At 52.5% G+C, this 14644-nt stretch overlaps 2 protein-coding genes across 2 annotated transcripts in view; both read left to right on the top strand.

Moving 5' to 3' along the window:
- The window catches only part of Tmsb10 (thymosin beta 10), a 453760-nt gene extending 449198 nt beyond the window's left edge, over positions 1 to 4562 (top strand). Inside the window, exon 4 of the mRNA XM_051154745.1 lies at positions 4547 to 4562. The gene's annotated coding sequence lies outside the window, so the exon portion shown is untranslated. The remainder of the gene's footprint in view (positions 1 to 4546) is intronic.
- Positions 160 to 7454, top strand: Sh2d6 (SH2 domain containing 6). The gene is made up of 13 exons (XM_051154748.1): positions 160 to 381; positions 471 to 600; positions 1200 to 1321; positions 2475 to 2538; positions 2964 to 2986; positions 3320 to 3380; positions 3692 to 3770; positions 4283 to 4313; positions 4441 to 4465; positions 4962 to 5020; positions 5297 to 5380; positions 5535 to 5693; positions 7042 to 7454. Exons 1-13 carry the CDS (start codon positions 283 to 285, stop codon positions 7156 to 7158), a joined length of 1053 nt encoding a protein of 350 aa, XP_051010705.1. The 5' UTR covers positions 160 to 282; the 3' UTR covers positions 7159 to 7454.
- The last annotated feature ends 7190 nt before the right edge of the window (positions 7455 to 14644 follow it).

Genomic DNA, 14644 nt, shown 5'->3' with positions numbered 1-14644 from the left:
GGATCTTCCTGAGTGACTCTAGATGGCCTGTCCCACCAATTGTCCAGCAAGGCTTGGCACTCAAGCCTGAGTCTCTTACTGTCATAGTCAGAATCTGGGTGGAAAAGGCACCTGCAGAGGCCACCCATGTTTCAACACGCCTGTCTCATCGTCTGTGATGCTAGAAATATCCATTTTTATGGATTCCTTTAGCTGTGTGGTTGAAGCCCATAGTTCAGGACAGATGATTGATTATTTACCAGAGAGGGAGCAAAGCCTTGTGCTAGGAGTAAGTGGGCTGGGATGAAGCAAAGCCAGTCTATCTATCCAGATACCCCAGGCTGGAGAGAGAATGCAGCCAACCCCTCTTTCCTGCCTGGCCCAGAGACATGGAGGCACAGGGTAAGTAAGCCCAGTTGCTGAGGATGAGGGGCGGGGTGGAGAGAGGGAGGTATCGCACGCTCCATCCTGCATCTTCTCTGTGCTACCAGCATCCCTTCTTGACGGCCCAGGAGGAGGTAGAAGAGGAGGATAAATATGAGCTGCCCCCCTGTGAGCTTCTGCCCGTCAGTCTCGCTCCCGCACAGGCCCTGGGCTCTAAGGAGGCCTCCTTGTATCTAGGTGAGGGCTGAAGAGGGAAGAGGATGGGGGGGGGGGGGTTGGGTCAGGGCAAGAGGGCCCATCAAAGAGAGTGTCCAGGCTCTGCTTTTCCTCCCTCTGTCTGAGCTGGGGCAGGGGCATGGCCTCAGTGGGCTGCCACCGAGGCCTCTTAGCTGGGCAGAAAAGGCCAGAGGGATGAAGGAAAGGAAGAACCCCACTCCCATCCCGCCTCAACCCCCCAAAAGGAGGAGACAGGAGGGAGGGGCGAGGTAACTAAGGCAACACAGACAAAGCAGGAAGCCCAACCCAGTCCCTAGGCCTTTCGGTCCGCCCCCCTCACCCCCCTCTGAAACCTGCACATCCTCCCAGCCAGGGTGGGGATACTCTGAGAGGCCACTACCACTGGCATCTCACTCCCTGGGCTCAGCCAGGTGGTGGCAGGGAAGCTGACAGCCTTCAGTTGCCATGGAGACAGGGCTGTCAAGAAGCCAATAAGTAGAGGGGACAGGGAGGAGGGAAGGAGAGATGGGGACTAGGTGGGGAGCAGGTGGGAAACAGGAGCACACCAGGGAGGAACCTCCTCCCTCTCCCCAGTCTACAGAGCATGGGGTCTCTTTCAGATCGTTCTGGGCCCCTGGATGCATCCAAGCCATCACCACCCCTGCCTCAGCCTACCATGGCCAGAGGACTCCCCATAAATCCTTCCTTCCCTCCCCGCCCTACCTCTGGCTACCATTTCCCGGTGAGTAAATCTTGCAAGCATCTCATCTGCAGCCCCCTCTCCAACCCCAACACATGTCTATATTCTAGAAGTCCTGAAACCAGTATTGCTGGGTGCATCAGAAACCAGAGCCAGATAACCAACGGCAGCCCCTCCCACTCTCACCTTCTGCAAGACAGGGCCTTCCCTCCTCTCTTCATCCCTGCTGGGGTTGGGGGCAAGGCTCAGCTGGCCTCCCCTGGGTTCTGGGCCACAGGACCTCTCTCTAGCCAGAGGAGTCAACCTTCATTACTCCCAACCCCCTTTCCCACTGTGAGGTGGTTATCCACTTTGAAAGCTACCACTTTGAGTGGGCATGGTGGATGTGAGTTCGAGGCCAGCCTGGTCTACAAAGCGAGTCCAGGACAGCCAAGGTCACACAAAGAAACCTTGTCTCAAAAAATAAAATAAAAAAGAAAGAAAAAGAAAAGAAAACTACCATTTTGTGTTTGTATTTTACAGAATAAAAATAAACAGAAAAATTCACAATAAAGAAAGGTCCCTAACTAGAGGCTGAGAGAAGTGTTGCCCTCCGGCCAGGTGTGGTGGTGCACGCCTTTGATCCCAGCACTCAGGAGGCAGAGGCAGGCGGATCGCTGTGAGTTCGAGGCCAGCCTGGTCTACAAAGCAAGTCCAGGACAGCCAAGGCTAAGACAGAGAAACGCTGTCTTGAATAAACCAAAATAAAAAAAATAAATAAATAAAAATTTAAAAAAGTGTTGCCCTCTCCTGCACTTCTCTTGGTTTGGTTTGGTTTGGTTTTTGGTTTTTTCGAGACAAGGTTTCTCTGTGTAACAGATCTGGCTGTCCTGGAACAGATCCACCTGCCTCTGCCTCTGCCTCCCAAGTGCTGGGACTAAAGGCGTGCACCACCACACCCGGGGTGTTGTAGTGTTTTGCTTGTTCTAATTGGGTTTTCTGGGGGGAAGAGGCAGTTTAGAGAGGGTCTTGTGGGGCCCAGGCTGGCCTTAAACTCCTCCTCCTGGCCTTCCCTCCTCTGCTTCAGGCACAGACATACCGGCAATCGGTGTTAGTCTGGAAAGCAGCATATGGCTGTGCCCCTCACACCCCAACACCCTTGCTCTCCAAGCGCCTGCATTTCCCTCCTCCCTCACTAACCCCATCATGCCCACAGCTGAAGACAGCAGTGAACCTGCAAGCTGCAACCCCAAAGCAGGGACCTGGTTTTGGAAGGCGAGGTAAATTGGAGTTGGCTGCACGGCTCCTAGACACACCTCTCTTTGGCTTGCCAGTCCCCCAAGGCAGTCAGTACAAGTATCATTACCACCAAACCCAGCGAGGAGACAGGCCCGGAAACATGAACTGCCAGGCCCTAGACAGTGTAAAAGCAGAGGCCCTCCCCTCCAGGCCCTGTCTTTACCTGGTGTGACCCTGGGGCCAGGTAAGGGCTACCACTCAGAGCGCCTCTGCTCTCCAGAGGCTTTTCCCTATGGTTAGTGCCTTGAGGCCTAAAACCCCAGGACCTAAGGATGTCACGATGGGGGATGGGCCACTCTTCTGTCTAAAACAGGTTGCAGGAAAGTTAGCGTAGCACTGTGACGAAGGGGGCCCTGGCTCTTCCTCACCGGTGCTCATGAATACTGGTTCTCCCTTTTCCTTCCAGGGCGAGGTGCACCTGTGAGAGTGGTGAGCTGCTTTCTTCTCTATCCTATAGTCTACTGATTCCTCTAGAAAAACCGATGAGAATGGAGTGAGCAACTAGGTAGTCTGGGGAAAGGTCTGGCGCAGAGTCCTCCTCCCTGCTACAGGTATAAGCTGCTGGTCCTGAGGGTGCCACCCCCGAACCTCTCCACTCTCTGTGAGCACCCCTACAGAAGTCAGTCAGGACATGCCTCCCCTGTGTGGATAAAGTGTAGTGCCTGCAGCCACCTCCCTCTCAGTCAGTGGCTTCTTCTATGTCTTCCTTCCTCAACTAAGAGGGACCACAGGTCTAGTCACGCCCACGGTTCCACACCTTAGGTAACAGGCCATGCAGAGAAACCTGATGAAGACATCTACCTGGAGTGTGAGCCGGAGCCACGTGAGCATCCAACCCCTGAAGCCCTATACCACCCGTGAACATGCTCTCTCCTAGCCCCGGTTCTGTCCCTCAAAACACTCCCCTCCAGACCCCACCTGGGTGTCTTCATTTCTACCTTTGGTCCCCACACTGTCTCTACCAAAGAGGGTGGATGGCGATTCTGAGCTGCTGCAGCCAGGCCACCAAGCTGCTATCTCCCTGTGGTTGGAAGGGATCCAGGAGAGCCCAGGCCACAGGCAACAGTAAGAGACCCCTGTTGTCAGCCACTTCCTGTTCAGCCTGGACTTCTCTGCCTGCCCTCTCTGTTCTAGTGCCAGCCTTGAGTAGGACTCTGAGCTCCAAAGCCCTGATGCCCCCAACTCCTCTGCCAAGAACATCTGGACTGTCCAAGTAAGTGGCAGCCATGGGAGGGAGCAACATGGGACACTGGGCTTACTGATAAAGGAAACCCCAGAGGCCAGACATGGTAGCAAATGCCTTTCTTTGACCCCAGCACTTGGACAGCAGAGGCAGACACATCTCTGTGAGTTCAAGATCAGTCTGCTTCACATAGAGAGTTCTGGGTCATCTAAGGCTGCATAGTTGAGATCCTGACTCCAAGAGAAGAGAAACATACGTTTAAAAAAAAGAAAAATTTGCCAGGCATGGTGGCGCACACCTTTGATCCAGCACTTGGGAGGCAGAGGCAGGCGGATCACTGTGAGTCCGAGGCCAGCCTGGTCTACAGAGTGAGTGAGTCCAGGACAGCCAGAGCTGTTACAAAGATAAACCCTGTCTTAAAAACAAACAAACAAAAAACACCAAACAAACAAACAAACAAAAAAAAAAAAAGAAAGAAAGAAAGAAAGAAAGAAAGAAAATTAAAATCCTTTGAGCTATGCTTCCCAATTTTTTCCTTGCAGATCCGTGGCTGGTCACCAGGAGGCTCGGAATGTAAGAGGCTAGTGGTCAAGGAGGAAGTGCTCCCAGAGGGGTGGGAGGGAGGCCCGGGGTAGAACTTTAGGTTTTGGGAGCAGCCTGGAAGGCCAGCTCTCATCTGACCAGACATCCTGTGTCCCAGGGAGCAGTGGATGCCATGCTGAAAAGTGAGTACCTTCTGCCAGAATGGAACTGCTCTGCTAGGACCTCACTCTCTCCGGCAACTGACACCCCAACCCACCCCATTTCACCCCACCCCACCCCCCCCCCACCCTGCCCGCAACACCCCCAACACCCCTCCCAGATCCTCAGGGCCCACTTCACGTCATCAAGAGGGGTGTTGCAGCTCTGACTTCTGCTGAGATCAGGCCTGAGAGAGAGGACCAACCCTCTTGGGCGTTTCCCAGGGTCCGCATTAAATCAGGAAGCCACTAGTGTGTGTCCCAAGATCAGTTCTCACTTGGAAATCACGCAAGGCTTGTGTGCTGGTCCTCCCAGGATGCTGGTCCTCCCAGGGTGCTGATCCTCCAAGGGTGCTGATCCTCGAAGGGTGCTGGGCCTCCCAGGGTGCTGGGCCTTGGGAACAGAGAAACACTGATGGCCTCCCGTGAAGCTCCTACCCAGCCCCTCCCTGGCTCCAGCTCTCTCTGCTGCTTCTTTCAGCAGGAAGGAAGCTGTCTGTTCCCTCAGTAATCCCTGCCCTGAGTACCTTTGCTGCAGAGGTGAGCAGAAGCTGGGGCAGACTGTGGGGAACAGAGTCCTTGCCCAGGAGCCCTCCTGGCCTGGGGCCTGCCCCACCACAAGGAACATGCAAGCACTAAACACAGTATAAACACAGCCCCTTCGTGCACTCCACGCATAGGCTCTGCTTGGTTTGGCTTGTAGGGCTCAGTCTGGGTCTGGTAGATGTAAACACATAAATAATTGTACCCCAGGGTTCTCTGCTGTCCATGGCCAGCTCAGTGCCTGAAAACCAAGTGGCTCTGTGTATTGTCTAGGATGGCAGTCTGCTGGGTCAGCCTTGGTACTCAGGGAACTGTGACCGTCAGTCTGTCGAGAGGGGCCTGCTTCACTTCCAAAAGGTGAGCATTTGTCGCCTCTGAAAGTCCTTCTATTCTTTGGCTGTGGCCGACGGAGCCTGCAGGAGCAGGAGGGCCAGGGATACACTCACCATAATTAGATGGCTCGCCTTAGGCAGTTAGAAGATGAAGTTCACAGCTGGGGTCTCTTCCACAGGATGGAGCCTACACTGTGCGCCTCAGCTCTGGGCCTCACAGTTCCCAGCCCTTCACCCTGGCAGTGCTCCTCCGAGGCCGTGTCTTCAACATCCCCATCCGGCAACTAGATGGTGGACACCACTATGCCCTGGGCCGGGAGGGCAGGAGTCATGAGGAGGTGGGTGAGGGAGGAGCCCGGGGTGGGCCACAATGCAGCACCTTGAGCTTGACCAAGAGCAGGAAATGTCCTGGGAAAACACAGTGTGCTTCCTGCCCCCACCCTGGGTTGAGTAGAAACGACAGAGGGAAGAGCCTCTGAGACGGTTTTGTCTACAAGTGCTTGCTTTGCAATATGAGGATCCAAGTTTTACCCCCAGAGCCCATGGAAAATAAGTCAGGGTGGTAGAGAAAGGGGTGTCCCAGACCTTGGGCTCATTGGCTATTCAGCCTCCATGGTGAGCTCTGAGCCAGTAAGAGGCCTTGTCTCTCAAAAAGAAAAAGAAAAAAAAAAAGGTTGGAGAGATGGCTCAGCCATTAAGTGCACTTCCTGGTTTGGACAGGGAGTTGAGTTCCCAGTACACACAAGGGCAGTTATCTATAACCCCAGTTCTGAGGGATCCATTGCCCTCTGCTGGCCTCTTCAGGCACTGCATGCATGAGATGCACATATATCTAGGTAGGTAAAACACTCATATCCATTAAAAAAAAAAACCCAACAAAAACAAAACAAAACAAAAAAACCTTAACAAAACAAGGTAGCTGGGCATGGTGGCGCACGTCTGTAATCCTAGCACTTGGGATGCAGAAGCAAACAAATCTCTTTAGTTCTGGGCTGGCTCCAACTATGTAGTGAGACCCTGTTTAAAAACAAAGCCCGGACGTGGTGGGCACACACTTTTAATTCCAGCACTCAGGAGGCAGAGACAGGAAGATCTCTGGGAGTTTTGAGGCCAGCCTGGTTTATAGAGCAAGTTCCAGAACAGCCAGGGCTATAAAAAGAAACCCTGACTCAAAAAACCAAAAAAGTAACAATAAAACAAAGCAAAAAACCAAGGTAGACAGGTAGATGTTATTTGGGAGACAACTGAAGTTGTCCTCTGACTGCCCAGCCCAGTCCCACCTACACAAACGCACCTGCATTCACACACACACACACACACACACACACACACACACACACACACACACACGAGGGAAGTGTTGATTCCGATCACAGGCAGGAGAGAGAGAGAGAGAGAGCGAGAGACAGAGACAGAGACAGAGAGACAGAGAGAGACCGACCGACCACAGCAGAGGCCTACACCTAAAGCAGCTTTCCCCAAGCTCTGGAAAGCCTGAGGCTGGCCAACAGTTGCAGGCTTGAACAGACTGCAACACGGCATTGCAGTTTCATGGTACATTGGGAAGAGAAGCATCTAGAAAAATGCCAGCCAGCTCCCCTGCCAGGCGGCACGCACAGTTGCCTTAGAAAGTTGTTGGCAGGATAGAGGTCAGGGGACCCACAGATGCCCCGCCTCCTCCGCCAGCTCTTCCCCTCCGTGGCTGCGATGGTCCAGCATTACATGAAGCACCCGCTGCCCCTTGTGGACAGACACAGCGGCAGCCGGGGGTCCACCTGCCTGCTCTTCCCCACCAAGCCCTGAAGAACCGGCGGCGCAGGCGGGCGGCACACAAATCCACCTTCGGCATATGGTGTGCCCCTTCAGTTTCCCCTCCCACTTTAGGCTCCTTTATTTTATTTTATTTTTTTCCTGCCACCTCTCTACCCTAAAGTCCCTGCAGGTTCAAAATGAGAGGCGTTGAGTCGGCCTGGGGAGGATGGCTTCCTCAGAGTCACTGCCCAGCAATGGAATCGGTGCCCTGACCTCTCTTGGGGGTTAGCACCATCTGGGAGGGACTAGTTTCCCAGCACACAGTATACTTTCAATAAACATTTACTGACCGACTTCTTTTTTAAAATTTCCGCCCCCCAAATAATGAGTATCACAGTAGACACGCCTGTGTGTAAATACTTTGCATGTGAGTTCCAGGGTCTATAGAGGCATCTGATACCCTGGAGCCAGAGTTTGGGGGGTCAGAGGTATAAGCCACCAGATGGGTAGGTGCTGGGAAGAGAAAAGGAAAGAGCTGTAAGTCGCTGAACAATCCCTCCATCCCCAGGGATGAATTTTGGAATGTGCTGAGAATCAGAGGCCTCCCCCCCACCCCCCACGCCTTCACAGTTCCTAAGAGGAATGGAGTGCTGCTGCTGTGTGGGTCCACTTGATTGGCTAGGCTGGAAAGAGTAGGAGGTAAACTGACGTTTGTTTATGCTTATGGGCCTTGGCCAAGGCCCACTCTACTACCCAGTTAGGTGATGGAGTGGAAACTGAGAGTGTGTCTGGTACCCAGTTACTCTACTGGGTTTCTGGAGAAGGCTGACGGCGAGCATTTGATGTCTAGAATATAGGACTCGGAGGACCCCAGGAGACAGTTCCGCGTGAAAAGTTAGAAAAGGCTAAACAGAGGCGCTAGGAGCCTGGGGCGGCACACGCTAGAGGCTCTGGGACCTGGAGCTAAGGAGCTAAGCTGCTTGGCAGGACTTGGAACCGGCAGGGATAAGGGGCTCCGGGTTGGGCTGGCAGCCAGCAACCCACAGGCTTGCCCAGAGCGCGGGGGTGGGGGTGGGGTGAAGGGGGGGAGACTGGGGGGTCGTCTCCAGGCCCTGGCGGGGAGCCTGGAACACCCCGTACCGGAAGCACCACGTGACCATGACTCTGCAGAAGTCTCCAGAGCAGGGAAACAAAGGGCAGCTCAGGGGCTGCCTGGCGCGGGGGCTGGCACGGAAGGCACGGCTCCCACTGTTGCCACGCTGCACCCCCATGCCTCTGGCCAGCCTCTCGGGTAACCTGGGGTCTGGAGGAACAGGGAGGCTCTTGGGATGTCCAGGTAGAAGCCAAGGCCTGGAGATCTGCAAATGCGAGGCGGGCGGGGGAGGGGGGCGGGCGGTCCGCGTGGGCTGCGGGAGCGTTCCCGGTCGCCTTCGTTCGTCATCAGCCCTCTGGCAGATTACCCTCCCAGAGCTGTAATAGATGGGAAGATAATTGTCCCAGCACAGTCACCCTCCGGTTAGGAGGCTTAAGTGAGAGCCTTCCACGTAAGACGTGCCTTGTGGGCGCCACTCTGGCTCCCTTCTCCCAAACTAGCTTAGAATTCGGGTCAATTAACTTCTACCGACAAAGTCCCAGCAGGGAAGCCGATTCAAGCCAGGAGCCAGGTCAAGGACACACCTGCCCGAGTGCTGCTGGAGACGGCGCGGGAAGGGGAGTGGGGGGGGGGGGGGTCGGGCTCCGGGGGGCGGGCCTCCCACCAGCATCTGGGGCTTTCAGCTGACTGTGGAGCTGGAGGCTAGGGATTCTTTGCTGCCTGCCGGTCCTGTTAGCCCAGCATTTCTTCCTCTTAGCCCAGGCCACTTCTTCGAGGCCTCTCTCTCCTGCTACTTCTCCTGGCACCTAGCGACTTCTTGCGGGGCGTGGGGCATTAGCATTTTGGAGGAGGCCCCGACTTCCAGGACTCAAAAGCCTTTTTAGCCCTTTCACGGAGTTCCAAACCACCCTAATCGGTAAACTCGGAGGACAGTGCTAAGAGTGCTCGTGTTATTGGCCTCAGGGGTACTCTTGGTGGGGGGTTCAGCTGAGTATGGTAATGCCCCCCCATCCCAGCCCTCAAAGAGGCTGAAGCAGGAGAATTGATAGTTCTTGGCTACCGTGTATTATATAGTGAGTTCTAGTCCAGTCAGAACTACACAGTGAAACTATCTCAAAACAACACACACACACACAACACACACACACACAGTTATGCCGAGATTACCCAGATCGTGAGACCCCCCCAAAAAGACCACCAGGACTCGATACCAATGTAACAAACACAGGGTCCTGTATTACGTACTCAGAGCTTCAGATAGGAGAGTGATACCAGAGCTTCAGGGGTAACGGGTTTATAAGGAAAAATTGTAATTAGGGTTGGGGGGGGGTCACAGGGAAGAAAGGACAAAACCATAAGGGGGGAGGGTCGTGAGTTTCAGGAATATAGTCCTTTAGGCAGGTTGGTTGGAGGCCGGACCTCCAGGGAAAGTTGTGAGAGAGTCTCAGGAATGTTGACCTTCAGGCAGGTTGGGCCCAGGAGGCTGAATCTTTAAGAAAGCGGTTTTATCTCAGAGAATCATTGGGCGTTAACTGTATCTAATTGTTCCGGTGCAGTTTCTGGAGAGTGTTGGCAGGTGTCGTTCCCAGAACACAAGAAGAAGGGCACCTATAGGACAAGTTTTCATACAGATCCTCATTAATTGCAGACTATGAATTACATATAGGATATGGCATTAATTTTGCCCCTACAATACGCACACATCTTCCGTTCATTGTTCCTGCAAGAATGGGGGAAACAGTCCAGGCAGTGGGAGCAGCACACAATTAGAGCCCCAGATGGCAGAACAGAGCCCTTGGTACAGCAGGCCTTTGGGGTGATGCAGTCTGTCGGGTCACTTTCCTATTAATCCTGACAACTGTGGAACACATAGGCCTTCCCTAGCTCCTTTCTCTCCTCCTAGCCTTGGCCCCTGCTACTTAACAGATGTTCTTTCCCCCTGGACCAACCTGCCATCCCAGCCGATATCAGGTAGTCAGGCTCTGAGTACAGTTGGTGACGTGTTTGGGGAAAAAAATCATTCACTAAGTCTATCCAAGTTCCTCTAAGATGACAATGTGATCTTCTTTTAACCTGAAAGCCAAAGCCAAGATTGACTAATAAAAACATTTTTTTAGCCTGACAGTGGTGGCACACGCCTTTAATCCCAGCACTTGGGAGGCAGAGGCAGGAGGATCTCTGTGAGTTCGAGGCCAGCCTGGTCTACAAAGTGATTCCAGGACAGTCAAGGCTACCCAGAGAAACCCTGTTCTCAAAAACCCAAAACCAGCCGGGCATGGTGGCGCACGCCTTTAATCCCAGCACTGGGGGGGGGGGGGGGGCGGCGCAGAGGCAGGTGGATCGCTGTGAGTTCGAGGCCAGCCTGGTCTACAAAGTGAGTTCAGAACAGCCAAGGCTACACAGAGAGACCCTGTCTTGAAAAACCAAAAAATAAAATAAACAAAAAACAAAAACCATACAGTTTTATTAGATTTTGGGGTTTGGTTTGGTTTGAGACAGGGTTTCATGTTGCCCAGGTTAACATCAGACTTGCTGTGCACCCAAGGATGACCTTGAACCCCTGATTCTTCTAGCTTCTCCTTTTGAATTCCGAGGTGACAGACGTGGGGACTGTACACAGGGGTTCATAAATGTTAGGCAAGCACTCTGCCAACTGAGCTACATTACTAGCCATAGTCGATTTTGTTTGAGTGACAGAAGTGTGTACAGCTACGGATGCTGGCAGCCATTGTATTTTTCCAGGCCTTTTGTCTAAGTGTGAAAAACTGAAAGACAGCAGGGATAGGTGGAACTGAGGAGGCCTGGGAGGCCTTTAGGGAGTATGAGTAGATGCAGGAGGGAGCATTCCTCTACCTTCCTAGGGCAGCCGTCAGCGAGCCAGCATGGATGCAGGGACAGTTGGAGGATGCAGGCATTTTTCTAATTCTAGTGAGGTGGTACCCTGACTTCGCACTGCACGGCCCTGCCAAGCACTCAGCCACATTTCCTGCATGAACAGGCCAGACTAGAAAATTCCAGGCAGGCTCATCAACAGAGAGAACAAGACCTTGAGGAATGCTGTGCGTGACAGATACCAATGTGTCTGTCACGAAGGACCTGAAAGGAAACGGAAGCCCAGGAAGTGTGCAATTGGGAAGGGTGTGAAAGCTACAGCCCAGGCCAGACTACACGTGCTGGGCTCCCCGTGCGAGCTAAGTGCAGCCATCCCAGGCTTGCAGCGGGCTCACTGTGCAGGCGCAGCCTGACTCAAAACATGTGCCGAAGAATCCAAGTTTGCCCCTGGCTGAGCCATTCACCGTCTCTGTACCACTAACCTCAGTCACCCCCTGCCTCCCCTCCCTCTGCGTGTTCTAGGGGTCAAACCAGGCACTTGCACATTCGAAGCAGGCTTTCTAACACTGAGAGTTGTTGCTGCTGAGATGACTTCTTGTCACATTGCCTAAGCGAGGCTTGAAATTGTCATTCTCCGGCCTCCCGAGCAGTCGAGATTACAGACTGAAGTCTGGATTATGTTGGGGTTTGTTTGTTTATTTGCCATGCAGCGATGAGAAGCCAACCCAGGGCCTGGTGCATGGTTCGTTAAGCCCTGTACCACTGAGCGGTGCCCTTCCTCATTTTGAAAGCGGAGTCAGTGAAGCTGTGTGGAGTGACGCAAGGCTGTGATTCTAGAGCTCAGCTTAGGGTTTCTGTGAGGAGGAATGATGTGTATTCCAAATACAACTAACGTGGGCTGATACATGCAGCCAAATGACTGGTACCTAGGAATAGTCACAGCTGTGAGTAGGCCAAGCCTGGTGGTGATCATCAGTGCTTTTAGAGGCTCTGCTGCGCTCATGCCCCTATATGTACACACACACCCATGTGTGTGCGCACACACACACACACACCATCACCGACACCGCCACTGCCACCTTCCCTCCCCAGGTGGGGTCTCCTGTTGCTAAGGTTGGCCATATCATAATCTCTTTGTCCACTGTAAGGCCAGGTATGTGAGGCTGGGGGATGGCTCAGTCTGTACAGTGTCTGCTGTGGAAACTTAGGACCTCAGTTCAGATTCCCGGCACCCACATAAAAGCTGGATGCGGTAACTGTGTGCATCGGTGATCCCAGTGTTGGAGAGGTAGAGACAGAGCCAGGCAAAATACACAGCTCCAGGCACAATGAGAGAGCCTATTACACAAAACTGGGCGGGGGGGGGGGGGGGCGGCTGATAAAGACACTCAACATTGTCCTCTGGCTTCCACATGCAAATGTATGGGTGACATAACCTCTGAGTACACGCATGCATGTGCACACATGCAAAAACACACACACACACACATTTCTGATCTCCTCTGGTAGCCTTACACCCACTTGCTTGACCTGTGCCAGCATCTCTGGCTGTCCAGACCTGTGGGTAGTTGAGTATGAATGCCCTGTTTTGGAGAATACAGCCTGTGCCAACCTCTCCCACCCTTTGTGGGCTAGGTGAGCTGGAGGCTTACTGAAAGGGCATCTAAAGAAAGCACGGCCGCCTATTTGCTCCTAGATGTTGCAATTGTATGGTGTTACACTGAAAAGACATATGCCTCTGATCCCAGCACTCTACAGTGGAGGCAGGATGGTCCGAAGTTAGTGCAATGGTATCCTCTGCTACTTAGGGTGTTTTGGGTGTAATGTGTGTGTGGGAGGGAGATGGGGGGACATGCCTATAATCACAGCACTTAGTAATCAGAGGCAGGTAGACCTCAGAAAGTTGAAGACCACTCTGGTCTACATGGTGAATTCCAGAATAGTCAAGAGCTACATGGTGAGACTCTTATCTACGTAACAGCAATAAAAACAGACAGTTGTGTACCTCAAGACTGGCCAGGACCAACTGGTCCTACGAGACCCTTCTCTGAAATGGATTCTGGTGTTGAAAGTTCTTTCTTCAAACCTGAGTTTCGCTTGAGAAGGATTGCTTCTCCCACCTTTCCTCGCTGTGTAGTTACAGCCTGTAACAAAAGTCAGAGACCCGGGGAGCCTTGAGGATGCTGGTGTCTGCTCTTAGGTGCTTTTCCCTTAGCGCCCCTCCAGATGTGAGTTACAGACTTCCATACATTTGTATCTACTGAAAAGAGAACTTACTAGGTGGGTGCACAGGGAGCTACATCTTTTTGCAGGGCAGGGAGGACGAGTAGGGAGAAGCCTGACCTGTCTCAGGTAAGAGGACAGAATGCTGCGGACAGAGCCGTAGGCCTCTGTTTCCACTGGACCTGTCCCCTGGGAGGCACTGCTGTGGGATCGACTTGGAAATGCTTTGTTCCCGGGCAGAACCAGCTTCCAGGTCCTTAGGCTGGGCTTGCTTTGCTTCAGGGAGGAGTACATCTAAAAGGAAATGTGGTTGGTGCTGGTAGTTTGAGCAGAACTCCTGGGCCCAGAACCAAACAAAGAAATGAGAGAAACTTTCAAACACTATAAAAAACGCACATAACTGAAGAAGAAAAGTCAAGCAATTTCAGATTTTTGTGTAAAAGAGAAGTGTTTATTTTTTTATGCTTTTCATAAGGATCTAAAATAATATGCATAGTTTTTTAAAAATAAAAGATGTTTTATTCTAAATAAAAAGAATAAAATAAAATCAAAGGAAACTGTGATCTGATCGGATGCATTTTGGAGTGCAAGAGGTTTCTAGTGCTGGACAGGCTGAGCTCACCCACGCCAGGCCTTGCATCAGCTCCAGGGATGACTGACTGCCAGGCCTTGGAAATGAAGGCAAAAGTCTCCCAGGAGCCTCTGCTTCTTGCCTCTCACTCTCGGTGACAGGGGAACAACACAGAGCAGATGAGCCAAAGGCCCTCTTAGTTCCATGTGCATTGGAGTTCTGCCTGCATGCGTGTCTACATGAGGGTCTTAGCCCACCGGGAACTGGTGCCAGACACTTTTGAGCTGCCATGTGGGTGCTGCGAACTGAGCCCAGGGTCTCTGGAGGAGCAGCTGGAGCCCTTAACTGCTGAGCCATCTCTCCAATCCGTAGCTGCTCTGTTTTCTAGTCACACACCTCCTCTCAGTGAGCCAGACAGCCAACAGCCCATGTGATGGCATTGGCCAAGGTCTTCATGTGGAAAGCCTCCATTCCTAAAGTTCCTCTCAGACTGAGCTTGGAACTTTGGGACAAGTTCCTCCCTAGCTCATGACACCACAAATGTATTTTATTTATTTTTAATTTAATTTAATTAATTTTTATTTATTTATTTATTTTTGGCTTTTTGAGATGGGGTTTCCCTGTGTAGCTTTGGCTATCCTGGACTTACTTTGTAGACCAGACTGCCTCTGTCTCTGGAGTGCTGGGGTTGCAGGCTACTGTGCCAGTTACGTTCATTTTATTTTGTTTGGTAGGGATACTAAGGGCTGGGCATGCACCTTAGTGATAAAGTGCTTGCTTAACATGCACAAGCCCTGGGTTCAGTTCCCAACACTGGA

This window comes from Acomys russatus, chromosome 13, assembly GCF_903995435.1.
Source record: "Acomys russatus chromosome 13, mAcoRus1.1, whole genome shotgun sequence".
NCBI classification, from domain to species: Eukaryota; Metazoa; Chordata; class Mammalia; order Rodentia; family Muridae; genus Acomys; species Acomys russatus.
This window is presented reverse-complemented; position numbering and strand designations above follow the sequence as displayed.